This window comes from Scylla paramamosain, chromosome 11, assembly GCF_035594125.1.
Source record: "Scylla paramamosain isolate STU-SP2022 chromosome 11, ASM3559412v1, whole genome shotgun sequence".
Lineage (NCBI taxonomy): Eukaryota > Metazoa > Arthropoda > Malacostraca > Decapoda > Portunidae > Scylla > Scylla paramamosain.
Genome location: NC_087161.1, coordinates 2,985,001 through 3,007,500, shown reverse-complemented (window position 1 = coordinate 3,007,500; position 22,500 = coordinate 2,985,001). Strand labels below are relative to the sequence as shown.

At 39.9% G+C, this 22,500-nt stretch overlaps 1 protein-coding gene and 1 long non-coding RNA gene across 2 annotated transcripts in view; both read right to left on the bottom strand.

Moving 5' to 3' along the window:
- Positions 1 to 20,702, bottom strand: part of LOC135104832 (formin-binding protein 4-like) — a 37,785-nt gene extending 17,083 nt beyond the window's left edge. The window contains exons 1-5 of the mRNA XM_064012498.1: positions 20,268 to 20,702; positions 7,473 to 7,514; positions 5,521 to 5,707; positions 4,367 to 4,529; positions 3,338 to 3,601 (exon numbers count right to left, since the gene is read on the bottom strand). Of these exons, the coding sequence (XP_063868568.1) occupies positions 3,338 to 3,601; positions 4,367 to 4,529; positions 5,521 to 5,707; positions 7,473 to 7,514; positions 20,268 to 20,494 (883 nt within the window). The 5' untranslated portion in view covers positions 20,495 to 20,702. The remainder of the gene's footprint in view (positions 1 to 3,337; positions 3,602 to 4,366; positions 4,530 to 5,520; positions 5,708 to 7,472; positions 7,515 to 20,267) is intronic.
- LOC135104833 (uncharacterized) lies at positions 13,513 to 15,709 on the bottom strand. The gene is made up of 2 exons (XR_010270557.1): positions 15,419 to 15,709; positions 13,513 to 15,384 (listed from the first exon to the last, which is right to left on the bottom strand). It is a non-coding gene; the product is annotated as an uncharacterized LOC135104833 (long non-coding RNA).
- Positions 20,703 to 22,500: the final 1,798 nt, after the last annotated feature.

Below are 22,500 nucleotides of genomic sequence, written 5' to 3'. Positions count from 1 at the left end.
CGCAAAGACACCAGCATCACCCTCACCAATACCACCATCACTACACCAAGTGTGTGGGAATACAGTGCAGTGCTCTCTCACATCATGCAAAATCAGAATTTGTAAAACTGCACTGGCAAAAATAAAGCTGAGGTGCTTTCAGTTCTCATTCCACACACACAAATAAATAACAAGCCTTACATTTCCCATGCACAGCTCAATGCTCAGAGCACACTGGCCAATGCCACTTGTTTCCAGATCCTTCCAGGCAGCGCTGCCAAGCAATTATTACCTTGAAAGAATGTATGTCTGTGTATGTGCGCATGGTTCTTTTTACACAACATAATACACAATAGTGACCCTTACTGTTGAGGGGAGTACAAATAGTGGTGGTGATGGTGGTGGTGCTGGTGATCAGACAAAGCACCCACATACTGCCAACACCACTCTAGGAGCAGAGGACTGACAAGAAATTTGAAGCACATCTTGCAGGACTGAGATGATAAATATGTCAGAAGACAATAACAAAGCATGTGAAACTTTTCAAATTTACCACAACAGAGTAATACGATCCATTAGAAAATAATGAATGTATGAAAGATTCCACATCAACAAGAGAGAAACTCCTCAGTTAAGACTAACACCTCAGCAACCACAATTCATGACAGCAATGGTGAAGATGAGTACTTGCAGTATGTGAGCACACCTTGGGGACAGAGGCAGACAGGCACACAGGAAGCACGGAGACACACACTGACTCTTCCTCATTAAGCCATGGGGAGTGAAGACAAGCCACCTAAAGCCAAGTGTGTATCTGACAATCTCTAAGGTGAGCAGTTTTTCAGCAGCATACATTGTGAGAGAACACAGCACTAGTACAAGACCGCCACAGCATCACATCATCACTATTTCCCAACATCAACACATAACCATATCCTTGAACCCCAAAGCACCATCACCAACGATACTGTCATATCATTACCATTACCACTGCTATCATCATCACCCAATTCCACACCACACTAGTATCCTTGACTCCCCAAACACCATCACCACAAATACTGTGACATCTATATGTTTCCTTCTAGAGGATCAAGGAAACACTGGGAAATGGATCTAAAGGAGGGATATATTTTTTAGTCATTAGAAGTGTCCTTGTTAAATCTGAACCCTGAAAAAATGGTATAAAGCACAACGCCTTACTTGTCAGGATTAAAAGATCCTACGATAAGTTTTTGGTGCCTTCTGAATCTCTAGTCACTACAATTCCATATTAGAGCATCACCACTAATGTCACCACTTATCCTGCATCACACCACACACAGAGCATCACCACTAACACCACCAAGCATCACACCACACACAGCAACATGGGATAAAACCTGACAACTTGAAAACTGCACCCCAGTGGCACCACCATCAATACTACACCAAAAATTATATACACACACCATCACAATTTTCTACACCATAGCAACTCAACACTCACGACCACTACTACAATACAAGAACTCAACATATCAAAATCCCTATTGCTGAGGTTTGAAAATATTAACACCACAACTACACCTCAATGACACCACCATCACTACTACACCAACAAATATATACACACCACCACAATTTCCTACACCAGCAATGAATTAACACCCACAAACATCACTGGAATACAAGAACTTAACACATCTAAAAATCTATCCTTATGACAGAAAAAATACTGACACATCCCCACAGAAGCAGCATTCCTCATTCCCCAAGTCACAACATATGCCAAATCATTTGGCTGCTCACGGATAGTAGGAGGAAAATATAGGCAGTAGCAGTACCCGAGAGACAACCAGTGATCCTCTAAGTGCACCCAGCTAAGAAGGAGTGAAAGGTGAGAGTTGTGTGGCAAGGCTCTGGGTGATATCAGTGCTGTTGTCTTCTTGATTACATTCCATGGTATAAAAGCTCTCTCTTTCCCCTCTCTGAAACAAATCACTGTGCCACATGAGACTAAGACACAATAAGTTGACAAGGTTTTAGTGAGGAACATTTGCTAATCATCAGCCCCATCATCATCATCATCATCATCATCATCATCATCATCATCATCATCATCATCATCGTCAAAGGACAAGCCAATGTTTCCAGGACACCAAACTGACAACTAAGAATAAGACAAAGAATAAAGAATGGCAAGAAGGATTAACGCTTTCACTTTGATACGAGACAGCAATCACCGCCATATGCAATGTATGAAATCTTTATAAACATCTACAAGAATATTGTGGGTGAAAAAGAATATATTTTGCAAATTTCATCCCAGTTTAAAGATTGGATGTGGCTGTAGAACAAGTTAAGATGTCGCAGAGTGATTGATAATTAGGGAAAGGTGTACCAAGTGGCAGTCAAAGCATTAACCTGACAAATGATAAAATAAATGCTACACTTTCCTGAAGAACATGACAACTCCTGAATTCAGTACCTCATTTTCCTCACATATATATGGCTTATCAGCAAGTCTAGGTTTTGAAGGAGTGCATAATGTGTTAAAAGACTCAACCCACTCACGGAAGCTCTCGTGAAATCCTGGTCTTTCAATACACATTATAGTAAGCAAGCTTATCAATGCAAGATTTATCACTTTAAGTTGTCGTAAGATAGTAATGCTCAGTGGATGTAAGATGATAAGTCCTTTATTTTATTTACAATTGAACAAGGAAGCTGTGATAAAGTTTTAAGTAGAGCCAATAACAACCACATCTCATCCTTATTTGTATCCAATGCTACAAACACTATTGAAAAGAAGGTGTAACATGAGAAGGAATATCTTTAGAAGGACCAGAAATACAATTACATCTTCAACTCCTATCCTGTCATACCATCCAGCCCAACAAAAACAACTCTACTCCATATGAACCACACCAGAACCACAGCAGAGAAAAACAAACAAATCATCAAGTAACAACAAACCACCACAAACAAAACCTAACCTGGTACTAAACAAAATTTGACAAAGAAAAATATGAAAAAAAAAAAAAAAGTGACAAACCTAACCTAATTTGACACTAAACAAAACAGCTCACAAAAAAAATAGAAACCACAAAGAAACCAAGCCTAACCCAACACTAAAAAAAAAAAAAAAAAAAGAAACGAGACCAACAAACAACCTCATGCTGTTTCCAGACTAAGTGCAAGACCTCCAGACACAGCCAGACAGAAAGCATTAACAAGAAGACATGAAAGGAGTGAGTGAGTGAGTGAGTGAGTGAGTGAGTGAGTGAGTGAGTGAGTGAGAGGTGCAGAGTGGAGTGTGGAGAGGCTGGGAGGCATGGTGGGGGAGGACAGGCGAGGGCGGCAAGGGATGGCGTACCTCTGTGCATGGTGCGGTGCGGAGGGGGGGACTCGGAGCGCTCACTAGGCGAAGGTGGGGTGGGGGGTCGCTGTAAGTAGCCAGGATCCACGTAGTTACCTGCTCCGTCGCCTCGAAAGTGCCCACTGTAGCTCGCCTGGGTCTGGGGGGGCGGGTAACCCACTTGGTCGTAGGGGTAGTCCCCCCTCGGCCCCCGGGAGTACGGGTCATAGTCATACCCTGCAGTGGAGGTGGGGGGATAGCCTTCGTAGCGACTCCGGGATCCTGATGGGGTGGTGGTGGTGGGAGGAGAGAAAATTAAATATTAGTTAAATGCAAGCATTTAAAAAAAAAATTAATCACTCATACTGAATACAACAGGTAAGCCATACAAATGTGGCCAACTCTTTACTATAAAATCTTGCCATAATGCATCACCAACATGAATACTATGGATGAAAAGAAAAGTTATCTATGGATACGATAAATGTATCGTACAGAATCTGATGCACACCATAAAGGTGGTCTATTATTTTTATCTATTTTTTTTATGTAGGAGGGGCACCAGTCAAGGGCAACAAATTTATAAAGAAAAAAAGGCCCACTGAGGTTTGGTATTCCTTGAGATGGCCATTCTGTAATCTGAATCACCCATTAACTGTAAACATCACAATGCTCATTTCCTGACTCCAATAATCATGATGCCACTTGCTATCAGAAGGCTAATGCAGCATATAGCTCATCTCACACCACACTTTCTTTTCCTTATACTTCTTACTCTACCCTCTTAAAAAAAATAGATAAATAAAAAAAAATAAAAAAATATTTGTATTACCATGATGCCTCACACATACAACGCACTGATACATTTTTACCCACACGATAACATGAACAATCCAATATAAATATATGAAAAATAAGGTCCCATGAAACTTCAAGTGAGACTGACAACACCAATAAAAGTGAGAGGCAAATGCAACCAGGTAAATGCAACCAGCCAAATACTAGATAAATATAACAAGATCAACACGGTAAAGAAAAGGCCCTTACCAGCTTCACTAGAGGGGGAGTGAGGCCTGTAGGAATCCATGGCATAGCCGGGCGGGACGGGGGCTTGTGCATACGGGTACTCGCCCAGAGGGAGGGAGTCGAGCACCTCCCCGTCAGGCCCTATGTGGTGCACCTCCCGAATGACTTTGGTGGTGGTGGTGATCTGCCGCAGTTGGGAGGTACATGTTAGTGTGAGTGTGGTAAATTGTTTGGGATCAGAGATAGGATGGATTAAGGTGAGTGTGGTAGATTGGTGTATTTAGGATCAAAAGTAATGTGTTGTAGCTTCTTTCCTCTTTGTTTTGAGTTTTCCTTGATTAATTTAGTTCTTTCTTGATTAGCTTAAGTCCACGGATTTACTGATAATTTTCTTTCTGCTGTGTCTTGAGTTTTCTTGGTTAGTTGAACTCCTTGAATTTACTGACAGTTCCCCTTTCTCTGTGTTAAGAGTGTTTCCTTGATTAAGTCCTTCGATCTGCTGACAATTTCCCTTCCTCTGTATTTTACCTTGATCTAGTCCTCTGATCTGCTAATAACTGCCTTATAAAAATTGATGATTGATAATTTCTCAGTAGACCAGAGCATTCAAGATTCAAGGAAGTCAATAAGCACAGTGGAGGTCAGCAGAGGCATGATAGCTGACAATTGATGAGAACTTAACTTTTTTTTCCAGCAACATTTTAAAGAATATGATAACACAACCTTGGACAATTGTATACAAAAATAGCACATCTACAAAAAAAGTGCATTTATGCATGTTCAATGCTATAAATAAAAATAATTATTCTTTGTCCCAACTTAAGTTTAGTCTCATCCTCTTTCCCTGAGAAACCTTTAGAATTCTCTCTCTCTCTCTCTCTCTCTCTCTCTCTAACATCGAAACTCTTCCTCTTACTAAATATTGCAGTCTTTTTCCTCGCCTTAACACACTCTACCTGAAAGCTCTTTTCCCTCCCTCACAACCTCCTTCCCTCCCTCATAACCTCTTCTCCCTTCCTCACAACCTCCTTCCCCTCCTTACAACTTCTCCCTCCCTTATGACCATCTTCCCTCTCATAACCTCCCTTCCTCCCTCACAACATCTCCCCCTCTCACAACTTCCTTCCCTCCCTCACAACCTCTTTTCCTGGCTTATGACCAACCTCCTCCCTTACCTGCTGAGTGGTGTGTTGGGTTTGTTTGCGAGAGACCAGTTGGGTACTCTCTCCCCCTGCCGAGGAGACGGACTGGCGTGAGGAGGTGTTGTCAGGGGAGCCGTGGGGGTGCGGGAGCCCGTTGGTGGTGTGGGGGCCGTAGTCCACACTGTAGGTGGTTGTGGTGGTGGTCACCTCCGGCTGGCCCCTGCAACAGAAGTGTCAATCAGCTGGTTGGTCAGTTTTGGGTGATTGGTTGGTGGTGGTGGTGGTGGTGGTGGTGGTGGTGGTGCATTGTTTGTGGTGCTCATTGGCTTTTTAGGATGTGTGTGGTGATGCATTTTCTTTCAGTTAGTTGTTAGTATTAGCATTATTAGTTGTAATTACATAGTTAGTAAAAAGCATCTAAAATTTATACCACAGTCTTTAACAATGATTTGTAACCTCCTTTATTTGTTAATTTTATTGTTACAATTACAATTGTTATTACAACATTATTATTTTACTTTCTTTTATTACTGAAGATAAATACTATATCTTTATCATTACCATCATCATCATCATCACTGAGGCTACCTATGATATTAGTGCAACAGCAAAATGTTTAAGAAAATATATAATAATGACATGAACAAATACACAAATAAAAATACAAAAAGATGCACAGGTCCATGCTCAGGCTGCCAGGCATTGTGCATTGCTGCACCAACACCTGCATCACCTCATTTCCCTCACAACCCAAAAAATAAAATAAACAATAAAAATAAATAAATAAATAAATAAATAAATAAATAAATAAAAAAATAAATAAATAAAATAAATAAATGAATAGATAAATGGATAAATAAAAAACAACAAAGTGCATTAGTATTGTATGCAAGCAGGAAACAGGAAGGAAAACTTTATCTTGACTTGCAGCAATCTATATTATCTATATTATCATTGTGAACTAAAAAATCTAAATGTGCATTACAGGAAAATAGGATGGAAAATTTTCATCTCAACTTTCAGGCAATCTACTATTATCACTGGTATTATCGTTATTATCATTATTATTATTATTATTATTATTATTATTATTATTATTATTATTATTATGAATGAAGCAATCAAAATACAAGAGCACATCAAAAAAGAGGAAAATAACAAATCATTCAGAGGTCTTCAAAAATGCATCCAAACCTGCAGTAAAATGAGCCGCATGTTTGAATTGAAAAAAAAAAAAAAAAAAAAAAAAAAAAAAAATTGATAACCTATTAAATATATATGAGTGACTCACAATTAATTACCTGCATGAAAAAATAAACGGGTAAAAAACTATGAATTTTACCCTCAAATATCTTCTAAATCACAGCAAAAGTTGGGCAGACAAATAGTAAAGTAATGGGAAAGATGTTCCTCTCATTTCATACTTATTTCTATTAATAAAAGGAGAATTACTGTAACAACTACCTATGTACTTCTAATGAGGAATAAAAATATAACATGGCATTCAAGTGCATGAAAAAGGTAAGTAAATAAATAAATAAATAAATACAAATAAATATATACAAATAAACAAATAATAGCCAGATTTTTGTATACAAGAAAGGCATGCGTAATAATCATATTTTCCAATGACAGCCAGAAAAATAAAATATCACAAAGCTGAAAAGTAAAAATACCTAAAATCTAGCAATGAATAACCACTAAAACTTCTTATACATAGGTAAAGAAAAAAATTAAAAAAGTATAAAAATAAATAAATAACATACACATATACCAATAAATAAATAATAAAAAAGTGCATAAAATAACAAACTAAACCACACTACCGCATGCTACAGCAGCCCACCAAACCTAAAGGAAGGAGCACTGCATACTATCCCTCTCTTCAACACGCAAAGGAAACAACCAAGGCAGCAACTCTCTAACACAACTCTACGCAAACTAGAAGATGCATGAACTTGATTCCGAGCAGCGCATCAACTTACACATTAGACTTGTTCTTTGCTATCCGCTCCTTGTCTAAGATTCTGGAGTGGGGAGGGGGAGAGACCAAGTAGGTTAGTGGGGCTTAGGACAGACAACATTAGGAGTGGCAGTGGTGGAGGGGCAGTCCAGTCGGGGTTAGTTCATTGTTGGTAAATCCATTAGTGCGTTTAATGGCAGGCTCTTGTTGCATGTGGTTTTGGTTGTGGGTATGTGGTATTTGAAATGTGTGTTTTGTGTGTGGTCGAAGCTGTGGGTATGTGCTATCAGAAATTGTATCGTAATAGTGTTTCTTGAGTGTGGTCTAGAATGTTGGTATGTGCTACTAAAAACAGTACAGTAACAGTGTGTTTGAGTGTACAGTAGCTAAATGGTTGAGCATAGAGGAGTTATATGTGTAGTTGCAGAGTTGTTGAGTGGAACTGATGAGAGCATATTAGTGGTATTGTTGAGTGTGTGGGCATGAAGAAAAGCACCTATGGACTTGCTGGGACCAAATCATCATTACACCCAAAATGGTTAATCTCACCCTTTATATCTTTGGTCTTTACAGTATATAGTTTTGATACACACAACATAAGTCAAGCTCATACTGTCCTGCTTCTATATTTGCCTTACTGAATCACCATTGTCAATGTTCCCTGTACACTTCACTTTCACTTTCAACTCATTCTAGACAGACAGGACGTTAAATTTATCGGCACTGTTCAAGGGTGTCTATTACAGATCAAGGAAGTTAATATGGGTCAGCGCAGCACCAGGAAAGCCTCTCTAAAAATAAGCTGCTATGTTTAGAGACACGAATCTGAACTGTCACTGTGAGTTATGATGAAGGATTAATGTGTGGTGTTCTGGTGGATTATTTTGTCATTGATTATTGTTGTTGTATGGGTTGTGTAAAGGAATATTCTTTAGACATATATGTAATGCTCTCTCTCTCTCTCTCTCTCTCTCTCTCTCTCTCTCTCTCTCTCTCTCTCTCTCTCTCTCTCTCTCTCTCAAATTGTTGTAACGTTCAACAAACAAACGAGTTTGTGTCAAGTTTGTAAATATGACAGTGTTATGTCACTAAATTTTCCCTGAAAGTATCACAAGTAAATTTCCACCAACATCAAGGTGAATATTTGTCTAAGACTGAATGTAAACTTAATTACTTGGATCTGAATTAATTAATTAGTCCACCTTGTTATTTCATTACTCTATGACAGCTTGAACACGACTGAGTGATTTATGGAGCAGCAGCAAATCAGTGAATCAATATTTGTTTTGACTCATCACAGCACAACAAAGACTCACTTTCTTGACCCATTCACTGGTGTCTGATACATCTTTCCTTAATCACTGATCACTCTCAGACATTTCTTCTCATTCTACAGCCACCTCCTGCAAGCAATACACTGGCTAGAAATTACAAGATCTATTCCTTTTTATCCCTTTTTTCTCGTCGATGCTTTTGGTGCTGTGAATTGTTCCCTATGGAAGCGAAAAGGTTTGATGCTTTGTTCCCTCACAAAAGCTACTTTGCAAAGGCCACAGTCACATTAGCTAGATTTACATAGATGATTTTCTCATTGTTCATGTAGAATTCTTGTTAAACTGTCACTAAAACCATGCAAACACCCTTCAAAACTTCAAGTAATTTCTACTAGAACCTGTTAAAAGTTGTCTAAGATGCGTTAACAGAAAAAAAGTGTTTCCTTGAGCAATGATTATAGGTGTGTGTGTGTGTGTGTGTGTGTGTGTGTGTGTGTGTGTGTGTGTGTGTGTGTGTGTGTGTGTGTGTGTGTGTGTGTGTGTGTGTGTGTGTGTGTGTGTGTGTGTGTGTGTGTTTGAACAAGTGTAGATGTGTAAGTGGCAGTGTAAGCCTTACACTGCCACTTGGCCTCTGCTGCACACCTGCTTGCATTACACCTGGGTAGAGGAGGTTAGTAGCACCAGGGAATAATTGAACATAAAACTCAAAAGGATGGACAAAATTATCACAGGAAGTCAGGAGCAAAATGTAAAATTTGATAGCATATTAAATTATGTTACAGTATAAAAAATATAAAAAACATGAATATAGATCTAAAATATTGCAGTTATCTGATCAAACCACCGTGAAGTCTGAAATGTTATAATGATCTGAGTCAAAACATGAATGCAACCTTAAATATTGTAGACAGTTAATAAGTAACCACTTCATAACATACATTACAGGATCACTGCAGACTCACATACACTTAATAACAACACCACACCATCCACACCATTCATCAGACTACAAACTACAAGGATGATGCACCACAGCCTTGCCCAGCATGCCAAGGGTCACCACTACAGAGGAGGTTCACCGCTGCACCACTACACCCACACCACTACAGGCATCAAGGACAGAGGTGAGTCAGTCAGGTCCTCCATCCAACACCACACCTACTCTTGGCACTGAGACATGCTTACTCCACAGAACAGTCCCTGAACACTTACAAGATCACAATGATTCATTACTAAACATTTCAAGTGCCAAGTGGACTGAAGAACACTTACTGATTACTAAACATTTCTAAGTGCCAAGGGATTTAAGAAGTGCAAGATGACAGCAATCTTGTACACGCTAAGTCTCTGTACTGAGGTGCAAGCAAGGGGCATGCTGCGAGGTGCCAGTGTCCGCACACCAGCCACACAACCTCACCAACACAGCGTCTCTTCACAACACTAGTAATTGTGCACCCAAACTGACGGATCTCCTTACCACACCACTTTTTATGCAGGAGTGAGGTGTTATGAAATGAGACAGACATACTGATATAACACCTCACAATCATATTATGCTTTCAGTAAGCTGGTTGGTATGAAACTTAATGGTATGTTACCCTGCCATACCACCTTCTATAAGTCTGCAGGAGTGAGATGCTATTAAATGAGACACACATATTGAGACACATATTGATAGAACACCTCATGCATACTACATCCTTTCAGTCAGTTAGTCGGCATCAACCATAATGGTATGTTTCCCTGTCATACCATTTTCTTGAGAGTGAGTTACTAAATGAAGGCAGTACACAGAAATACATCATGACCCTGGTGTAACCTTCCACTGAAGCCTGCAACATACACACACACATACACACACACACATAGGTATCCACTAAGCCACAGGATGTACCATTGTAGCAATCCATCCTTTGCCTTCCTAGAATACAGGTTCATTTTGTAGCAGCACAATAGCAGACACTTTTCAAATTCCATCACCAAACATTCAGGCTCCACCCACGCCTAAGTAAGATTATTCAATTGTGGTTCCCTAGTTCTTTTTGTGAGAAGTTAGCTATACACAGAGCAGGTAGAGATTAAAATGCACATATGATTTATTCCAAGGCTGCTACAAAAAGACACCTACAGTAATATTCCTTTACCTGTTCCTTTCTATTCTTCAGCAGTGCAAGGGAAAAATAAATAAATCCTTAGTGTCACTTGCTTCTATGAACACAGCTGCACCATGAAGCCATCTGTCAGTTCTTTATACAAAGAACCCACAACCACAAAATAGTGTGCAACCAAAGCAGAGAAAAACAGTGTTCCATATAAAAAAAAAGGATAACCCAATAATCAAAAAAATGTGCAAATGAAGCAGGAAAAACCGAGTGTTTCATACCAAAGTGTAAACCACAACCACATAAAAAGTGCATCCAGGGAGGGGAGAACAGAAAACGTCTCAATCTGGGAGGAAATGAAGCCTGCACACACAAGCTTCAGGTGAGTGTGAGGGAACGAGCAAGGTGAACACAGCGCAACAAGCCAAAAACACCTGGGAGGCCCACAGCAGGTAAGTGTGGGGCTGGGGGAGGGGTAGGTCCACCTGTATCTTAGGGGAAGAGTAGCAAGGAGGGGAGGGGGCATCCATCACCTCAATAAAAGGGAAACATAAGGAAAAACATATGAGAGAATGGAGGAATGGAAAGGTCGAGATATGGGCCAGGGAGAGGAAAATGATTACCTCTATTAAGGAAAGAGGAAGGAAGGAAAGAGGGAAAGACAGACTGGAGGGAAGGTCAGCAGATGGGAGGAGGAGGGGCAGAGAGTGGATCATTAGCTCTATAAAGGAGAAAGGCTGGAGGGAGAGAAAAGGATGGGGAACAGAGGAATGTTCAGCTGATGGAGTGACAAGGAGTGGAGGAGTATTCATTCTATATAAAGGAGAGAGAAAGGAGGAAAAGTGATGGAAGGCTTGAGTAAAGGGATGGACAGTGGCTGAGGGGAGATAGAAGGAAAACCAGACACACAGACAGACAGACAGACAGACAGATAGACAGACAGACAGACAGACAGACAGACACACACACACACACACACACACACACACACACACACACACACACACACACACACACACACAAACAGAGGCACATAGATGCTGAGGGAGGAAAGCTGTCTGGGAACAACAAAAGTAGGTACAGTCTCAGAAGTTTTAAGATTAACCTGCTACACTTAATTCCTTTGTCTTCCTTCAGTCTCATCCCCTTCCTTGCTAACAACCGCAATTTCAGAGGATTCAAGATTGAGGAAGCACTTTGAACAATGGACATAAGTGCAGCATATTATTCTATTATTTACCATGACTGTACCTCCATTTATAGCAACGGGGGGAGGAGGAGGAGGAGGAGGAGGAGGAGGAGGAGGAGGAGGAGGAGGAGGAGGTGGAAGAGGAGGAGGGAAGTGCACTTGGTGGGCAAGAGAGCAAGGGAGAGGAAGAGAGGGAGAGGGAAGGAACAGGATAACAGGAAAGGGGTAAGGGGAGAGAGTGAGAGAGTGAGGAAACAATACGAGATGAAACTGGAGATGAAGGGAGTGGATGGAGAGGGACACGAGGAGAGGGGCAGGAGGTAGGGGGTGCATAGAAGCTCCGTGAGTGAGGTGGGGGGGGGTCATGGTTGGGTGAGTGTGTGAGTGAGGGCACAGCAACACATGGTGGGGGGCATAACACACCTGAGGAAGGGAAGATAAGGTGGAGTAAGACCAAAAAATTACCTTATTACTGCGAAACTTTCTCTCCCGAACGCTGACCATCAAACCTTCAACTGTTGAGACACAGAAATACCAACAATTACTGACATGGGAGACACAGGACACACGGCTGAGGGGACACACACACACACACACACACACACACACACACACACACACACACACACACACACACACACACACACACACACACACACACACACATCCTGAAACACTTCTGTCTGCACCTCCACTACTTCCAAAAAGCTCTAGTTGAAAGATAATAGTGATTTTAAGGGTGTTTTTATGATCCTAGTGACAGATTAACAAGATTTCCATATTATTAACTGGAGAAACAGTCTTGAGAACTTGGCTAATCATCTCTGTGGCTTTTGAAAATAGTCATGGAGAGAGAGAAGTGTTTCTGGATACTGGCCATACATACATACATACATATATACATACATACACATACACACACACACACACCTCAGCAACACAATTATATACTTACATGACACCAGTATTGACACATGACAGGGAAATACATACACAGAGGACATTAGAAGACATCAATTCATGAATAAACCACAAAGAAGCATAATACAGCAGACATACAATACAATGAATGAAGGAATTAAAACACTCATATAGACTTTGTATCATACAATTCCTTGGATAGAACATGACAAGAGGGAGAGATAAAACAGCTCAACACAAACATAAACACTTCAAAACACACACACACACACACACACACAAATGTACAGACAGACAAACACATAAAAGCAATACATAAATCCAGGTCATAGGAAGACAAAGTTGCCAGCCAAACTAACAGAGGCACTTCATAAATCTTGGCCTCAATAAATAAAAAACTTTTAACTCCCCATAAATTGTTGAGCGTCATTTTTAGGTGGTGTGCCTTTCAACCGATGCCTGGCACTGGAAAAACACCGTGCCGCCCTGCATCAAACTTTTCACTGCAATAAACTTTAGTGTCAGTGCTTCTGTCTGTCTTTCTGCCTGTCTGCCTGTCTCTTTTTTGTCCTTCCTTCCTACCTGCCTGCCTGTCTATGAACCTTTCTGTCTGGCTGCCTGTCTCATTTTTGGTATTCCTGCCTGCCTGTTTCTGTCTGTCTTTCTGTCTGTCTGCCTGTCTCTTTTTTGGCCTTCCTTCCTGCCTGCCTGCCTGTTTCTGTCTGTCTATCTGCCTGCCTGCCTGTCTCTCTCTGTCTGTCTTTCTGTCTGCCTGGTTGTCTCTTTTTGATATCCCTTCCTGCATCCCTGCCTGTCTATGAAGCTTTCTGTATATCTTTCTGCTTGCCTGCCTGTCTCTTTAGGCCTTCCTTTCTGTTTCCTGACCTGTCTGCCTGTCTATAAGTCTTTCTGTCTGTCTGTCTGTCTGTTTTTCTACCTGCATATCTGTCTGTCTGTCTATCAGCTGTCTGCCTTTCTGTGTGTCTTTCTCTCTCAACTATATAATATCCGTTCATCCTTCACTTTACACACCAATAAAAGAAAGAAGCCCTGCATATACATAGAAACTCTTCCTGGTATTTCTGAAAGGAGAAACATTCGGTAGCAACACAAACAGCAACACTGGTTTATTAATACTGCAACATACAAATACACAGAAACACTCCCTCCTTGGAACATAGAGCAACACACACCCACAACTATACCCAAGCCCTGCAACACACAGCCACACCTACACAAATCCCCCCTCCCACTCTCTCTGGATGCAAAAAAGAAAACAGAGCAATGGTGAAACTTTGGATACAAACAGCACCTCTAACAAAAATCTTGGGCAATAGGCATTAATCTGACCCTTTACTGTGGCCATAATTGTTGCTCTGCTGTGTATTCAGTGAGTGTGCAAGGCTGCCATTAATTCCCAGGCTTGTAAGACCCACTCAAGATTACTCCCCAGAAAAGTGTGTGGTGTGCCTAAAACTTCCATAAATGAACTTCGAATTTATTTCTGAAGGTGAGCTTTGGAGTTGGTAATGGGTATGGTATGTTATTTTCTGTTTCTATATGAATTCCTGAAATTATTCTATTCCTCCCATGGTGTTTACCTTCATCCACGTAACTTAACATATAATTATTCCTCTCATGGTACTTTCCCCGTACCTAATCTAATCTAATATTATTCCCCCCCATGGTGAATTCTTGCTAACCTATTTTAACTTTGCCCAAAATTATTCTTCCCAAGGTACATATCCTTACCTAATTTAACCCATCTAATCTAATCTAATATTCTTCCTAAGACACATATCCCCACCTGACCTAACCTACTGTAACCTTGTCTATCATGATAATTATTTAGGGGTTAAATCTTGTGAGTGGAATAGCTGTAGAGGAAAATTTATTTTACTTATGGGAACTAATGGAATAATATTAATTTTCTTAATATCTAGTAATCTCAATAAAGTTCTGCTAAATTTCCTTCACAAAATCAAGGGGATGAAATGTGTATATAGTTGAAGAATATTGGAAAAAAAAACTATAAATAATGTCTCTGAAATTTTGAGAATATATAAAATGCAAACACTGAAACAAAGAAATAACAATTATATATCAGATAAACAGTAGAAAATCTAGGTACAAAAATTATGTCAAGAAAAAAATGAGAGAACAACAATTACACTTTCAAAAGACAACAAATAGCAATAATATAGAGACAGAAGAGTCGAGGCTGGTGACCTGTGCTGATTGACCTCACAGGCTCACCCCCCCCCCACCCAAGCACACACAGGATACACGTGTCAACATCAGTGAGGGAAGGAGCACGTCGACACACAGCAGGGCTCCAAAAGGCCTAATGGCAGCCACATATAAGGCACATTACATGGCTTAGTGGCCTGCCATCTGCTGCCTTAAGCCTAATGTTTGTTGACATGGAACCTGTCTTCCTAAATGAAACTAAATAAGAATACTATACATATAAACTGCCTACCTAAATAAGAATACTATACATATAAACTGCCTTCCTAAATAAGAATACTATACATGTAAACTTATCTGATTAACTTCCCATTGAAAAGATTGATAATGATGGTGATGCCTTTCTAAACAGAACTAAATAACATCTGATAAACTTCCCACTGAAAAAAAAAAGCATAACAATGATTTTGAAAAGAGGAAAGGTTTGGTTTGATCTACCTTTCTAAATAAAACTAAGATTTGGTAACCTTCCCAATGAAAACAGGTAATGATTGTAATTTTGAAAAGAGGAGAGAATAACTGAGCTCTGTGATAATATAACTGCATATATATATATATATATATATATATATATATATATATATATATATATATATATATATATATATATATATATATATATATATATATATATATATATATATATATATATATATATATATATATATATACAAATACCTCTTTCTAAATAAATCAAAAGAATATACAGACTTATCTAACAAACATCCCAATGAAAAAGGAGAAAAAGACAATGATTTTGAAAAGGAGAGGATTATTCTTGAGCTCAGTGATAATGCCTCAGTAATGCACAAAATTATGTAACACAACCATACCAACATTCACACATATTCTAATGTTCACACCTGCCACAACCCATCCTCCACAAAGCACCACAACCCTTAACCTTTCATTGCCATTATCACTACCCTCTATGATAGCATGGCAGGGCAAAGAACCCTCAACAACTTTCTCCACTCATCCTTAAACCTTTCCCTAACACATCTTACCAGTGTCCTCAATCTTTGCTTCCCACTTACTGGCAAACTCTGGAACTCCCTGCTTGCTTCTGTATTCCCTCCTGCCTATGACTTAAACTCCTTCAAAAGAGAGGTTTCACGACACTTCTCAAGGTAATTTTAATCTTGTCTTTGTGCTATCTATCACCTTTATGATCTGGTATCTTTAGTGTGCTTTCATTCTTCTTTTTTTCCTTTTTTTCTTCACAAGTTTTTATTTTATTGTATTTTATTTTTTATTTTATTTTATTTTATTTTATTTATTTATTTTATTTATTTTTTTGTCCTTGGCTTCTATCTACCTATATACCAGGCCAGACAAAGCCCCTACACATCACCCATATTCTTAGCCCCATCAGCCCCTCGTCTAAAGGGATAGAGGGCTTAGTATATGAAAAAATAATGAGTCAATTAATAAAATACATCCTCCATTTATCTTCAAATATTTCTCCCCATCAACTACCCCTCTACCACCCTTCAAGACCATTCCTGTTTCATCACATCCACACACTCACCTTCACCACTCTCCCATCACCAATACATCAACCACCAACTTCTCCCATCACCTCCACAACCTTACCACTCTCCCATCACCAATACATCAACTCCCAACCCCTCCCATCACCTCCACACCCTCACCCATCCCTTGCATGTCCCTCCCATCACCAATGCATCAACTCCCAACCACTCCCATCACCTCCACCCATCCCTACATCCCTCTGATAACCACAATCTCATGCCTACTTGCTGGTATCAGTGGTGGGGAGAAGGCAAGATTATCACTACTTTATCTAATCTGCCAGGCCTGCCAACATCACAAGCACAGCAGACTAATGTAATAATGTGCTTACTGCTCTGAAAGGCACACATATACAACTCTAAAACCAGGATAGAAGTACATATGGTGACAGATAATGCAAGTTTGGCTAGAATACTGTATGCTATAAGTCTATACAGTCTCTCAAACATACACACACATACACTGTCTCTCTGTCTCTCACTCTCGCTCTCTCTCACACGCAGGCTCGCTCACTCAGACACGCATACACAGCTGGGACATGCATATTTACACCTCCTCTGGTCAGTCTGCCTGCAAGATCACCATGCAGTATTGCCAAAAGCTGACATGAGGCACACCTGTTGCTAGGAATACAGATGACACTCAACAAAGGAAGGATGGAGGAGAAGATACTTTAACAAAAGGGTAAAATGATGAAATGAAAGAAAAAAAAAATAGGGAGATAATCTAATATGCAAGCAATGTAAGGGGGAAGAGTTGTCAAAGAAATATATAAATGAGTCTATGGAGGAATGGTCAAGAATCAATTCTGAGGAAACAGTAAGGTGATAAATGATAGAAAAAAGAGAGAGAGAAAGGGAGGAGAAATCTAACATACGAACAATACAATGAAACAATTATTAAAGAAATGGAGTCAGGAAATAATAATGAAAAGATTGCATAATGAATCTTCTGAGTGAAGGTGACTTTGTTAATAAGAGAAAAGAAAAAAACATAAGGTTCAACACACATAACAGAGACATAATGAAAATGCAATGTTGGAGAAATAGGAAAATAATATTAAGTGTGTTATAAATGTAGCAAATATAGTTTGAGAAGACAAGAGAAGGTGCAATGTTAGATCAACAGCTGCAAAGTTAAGATAAAAAATTTACTCCATGAAAAGTTAGAGGGAGTAAAAGACACGATTCAAAAAGGTAAAGGATGTACAGCATCAAATAAATAAACCTTTGGAAATTTATGAGTAGAAATAATGTTACGAAGAAAAGTTTGAGAAAATGTGGAATACACCTAGGAAAGATAACAATACAAATATGATTAAATAAACAAATAAATAAAAAATGAGATGAAACAGTAAAAACCAACCAAAAAATAATGTTACGAAGAAAGGCTTACATAAATAACAAATACACATATATAAAAATAAAATAAATAAATAAATAAACTGAAAAATAGAGATTGAACAATTAAGACCAAACAAAAAAGCAATCATTAAAAAAGCTAGAAACACAATAGTGTTTGAGAAAATAATAAATACAGATACAAAAAAAATAAATAAAATAAATAAATACATAAAGTCAAAAAAAGATACAAAACCAACCAAAATTCACTCACTATGATAAAAAGCAAACCAGTAGAAACACAAGAACCAAATTTCCAAAGTACATAGCTAAAGTGCTGGGAATCTACTTAGGCTGCCGGGAATAGAACAAGATAGCCGGGAATCTCCGAAATAATACACAATGCTGCAACAAGAGAGAGAGAGAGAGAGAGAGAGAGAGAGAGAGAGAGAGAGAGAGAGAGAGAGAGAGAGAGAGAGAGAGAGAGAGAGAGAGAGAGAGAGAGAGAGAGAGAGAGAGAGAGAGAGAGAGAGAGAGGAGAGAGAGAGAGAGAGAGAGAGAGAGAGAGAGAGAGAGAGAGAGAGAGAGGAGAGGAGAGAGAGAGAGAGAGATAAAAATGATAAATATACTTGCAGAGCTAACCGGCAGAATCCATACCCTGAAGGAAAAAAGGAAAAAAAAAGGAAAAAAAGGGAAAAAAAAAGGAAAAAATACTACACATGCCTTCAAGAGATACTCATGCAAACACTGAGTCTGGACTGAGGGGAAGGGGAAGGAAGGGGAGGAAAGGGGAGGAGTTGGAGAGGGCAGGAAGATGGGGGACTAGGAAAAGAATAGGGAAAGGAGATAAGGAACTGGACTGGAGAGAGAAAGAAGAGGGGGAAGAAAAGGAAAGGAGATGGAGAGGGTAAGGAAAGAGGAAGGGGAAATAAAGGGAAGGGAGATGTGACTCTAGAAGGGGGAAGAAAAGGGATGGAGAGTGGAAGGAAGAGGAGAAAGGGAAGAGGATGAGAATGGAGGCAGGGAAGGAAGGGGAATGGAATGGAGAGGGAAAGAAAGGAGAAATGAAAGCAGGGAGGGAAAGAAACTGAAAGAGATGAGAGAAAGGAAGGGAAATGGAGATGGAATGGAAGGGGAAAAAGAAGGGAAAGGGAATGGAGGAGGGAAGGAATGGGAAAGGAAGGGGGAGGGAAGGGAAATGGGGAAAAGTAAAAAGTATATTTTCTAGGTAGATTTGTTGGAGAGAGAGAGAGAGAGAGAGAGAGAGAGAGAGAGAGAGAGAGAGGAGGAGAGAGAGAGAGAGGAGAGAGGAGGAGAGAGAGGAGAGAGAGAGAGAGAGGAGAGAGAGAGAGAGGAGGAGAGAGAGGTGAGAGAGAGAGAGAGAGAGCAAACAATATATGGGAAACAGAAAGGCTGCAAAGAAAAATGGGAGAAGGAAATAAGTAAACAAAGGAAAGGAAAGATATAAAAGGAAGAGAATAGAAAAATGAATGAGGGCAGAAAATAAAATGAGAGAGAGGAAAGAGAAGAGAGAAAGAGAAAAAGGAGAGGAGAGAAGAATGTAAGAGGATGAAAATTTGAATATAAGGAAAAAGGAGAGAGAGAGAGAGAGAGAGAGAGAGAGAGAGAGAGAGAGAGAGAGAGAGAGAGAGAGAGAGAGAGAGAGAGAGAGAGAGAGAGAGAGAGAGAGAGAGAGAGAGAGAGAGAGAGAGAGAGAGAGAGAGCAGAGAGAGAGAGAGAGAGAGAGAGAGAGGAAGGAAAAGGAGTGGGACAGAGGGGAAAGGAAGGGAGGAATAGAAAGAGGAATGAGAGGAAAAGGTAAAGGGAAGAGAAGGAAGGGGAAAGGAGAAGTTTGAGAAGGAAGAGATGGAGGAGAAAACTATACAGAAGGAAGGGAAGGAAGGAAGGAAGGAAGGAAGGAAGGAAGGAAGGAAGGAAGGAAGGAAGGAAGGAAGGAAGGAAGGAAGGAAGGAAGGAAGGAAGGAAGGAAGGAAGGAAGGGAAGGGAAGGGAAGGGAAGGGAAGGGAAGGGAAGGGAGGGAAGGGAGGGAAGGGAGGGAAGGAAGGAAGGAAGGAAGGAAGGAAGGAGAGGAGAGGAAATGGTAGGGAAGGAGGGACAGGATGGAAAGGGACATGAAGGGAAGGGAGGAATGGAGAGGAGGGGATAGGAAGGGAAGGGAGGGAAGGGGCAGGCAAGTGTCTCTACCTCTGTGCTGTGACTTCTGTCCTCTTCACTGTCTGTTCCTGTTTCTGTTCCACTTTGCGATATGACCACCCTGGAGGAGGAGGAGGAGGAGGAGGAGGAGGAGGAGGAGGAGGAGGAGGAGGAGGAGGAGGAGGAGGAGGAGGAGGAGGAAGAAGAGGAGGAGGAGGAGGAGGAGAGATGTGGTCAGTGTCGGCATCTTGCTTCAGTCTTCCTTTCAACACAATCATCGCTGAATACTCTCATAGTTTATAATTTCCCCTGGCGTTTATTGCTATTTCAGCCCGCAACACTCCTGCCCCCCCTGCCTGGCATAAGTGTAGGGCAAGCGCTGGGGTGCAGACCAATGAAATGCACCGTTCTCTTGGTCAGTATAATGCAGTAATTTATCACATTCTCTGTATTTTATGATAACTTACTGCTTCTTTCTTGCTCCTCTTCTTCTTTTTTTTTTTTTTATCATCATATTGTAATTTCCCACATTCTCTGTATTTTATGATCACTTACATTATTTTCTTACCCTCTTTGCTTGTTGTTTTCACTAATACATCTATACAGGTGAAATACAACACTTATTATTATTATTACTATTATTATTATTGTTGTTATTATTATTATTATTATTATTATTATTATTATTTTTACCTACAGTACTGCATCATATACTCTTTTGGTTCCTGTTTTCACACCATTAGATCTATAAAAGTGATATACAATTACCATTCTCACTACCACTATTACTTATACATCACTGGACAACCTCGTGAAAGACTACAGACACACACACACCACACACACACACACACACACACACTCACACACACACACACACACACACACACACAATTAACTTTAAAAGACAGAACATTAAAAGCTTAACTCAATCCTGTAAAAATATAATTAGTTAAGAACGAACACACACACACACACACACACACACATACACACACACACGTATAATGGTTTGAGAGGATGTAATTAAATGTTATACTCGTATATGTACAACTCTGAGGAAAGAATTAATGATGCAGACTTAATATATATCACAATTGTACTGTAGGAGAGAGAGAGAGAGAGAGAGAGAGAGAGAGAGAGAGAGAGAGAGAGAGAGAGAGAGAGAGAGAGAGAGGAGAGAGAGAGATGAGAGAGAGAGGAGAGAGAGAGAGAGAGAGAGAAGAGAAGAGAAGAGAAGAGAAGAGAAGAGAAGAGAAGAGAAGAGGAAGAGAAGAGAAGAGGAAGAGAAGAGAAGAGAAGAGAAGAGGGGGAGAGGAGAGGAGAGAAAAAAGAAGAGAGGAGAGGAGAGGAGAGGAGAGAAAAAAGAAGAGAAAAGAAAAAGAAATTAAAGGAAAGGAAAGGGATAGAAGAAAAAGAGGAGAGAGAGAAGAGGAAAAGAGAAATAAAAGAGGAGAGGAGAGGAGAGAGAGAGAGAAGAAAAATAAACACACCAACAAAGTATAAATTCAACTACTTTTCATATATAATTCCTGAGATATATTAAAGCTCATTATAAACATAGCCTGTGTGACTGAAATGCCCAGCCTTCAGATAGACAACAAGAGCTGGTAGGTGGGAAGTAACTGGTAAGCCCATAAGCTGTTTATACTCCACCCAAGACTGATAACCCCACTGATAACTACCTCCCCAACTATCTCTGCTTCCACTATCTTTGCAGGAAAACATTCTTCTGACATGGGAAAATTAGTGGGCAAGATAAACACCATCAGTACCATTAACACCATCAACCAAACACAGCACCCAAGAGTGGAATTAAGGGTCCATATTTAGAAACACTTTGCTCTCTCAACATGACTACTTTCAAAGGCCACAGAGATGATTAGCCAGGTTTTCAAGAGGGTTTCTCCTATTAATTACGTAGAAATGTTGTTGGTCTCTTCGCTATAAACCATAAAATCATCCTTAAACGTCCATGTAAATTACTAAAAAGCCCTCTATTTACAGACACTTTGCTCTCACAACGACTATTTTCAAAGGCCACAGAGATGATCAGCCAGGTTCTCAAGACTGTTTCTCCTGTTCATAATGTAGAAGTCTTGTTGGTCTCTCACTAGAACTGTAAACATCCCCCCCCTTAAAAATCCATGTAATTTCCAAGTAGAGGCTTATGAATGTAGTGGGAATGTTTCAGAATATGTAACAGGGATCCATGATAAAAGAATTAATAACCAATATGTGGAATCAGATGTGTTTACAGTGTCTTGGAAAATTATCAGTTAAA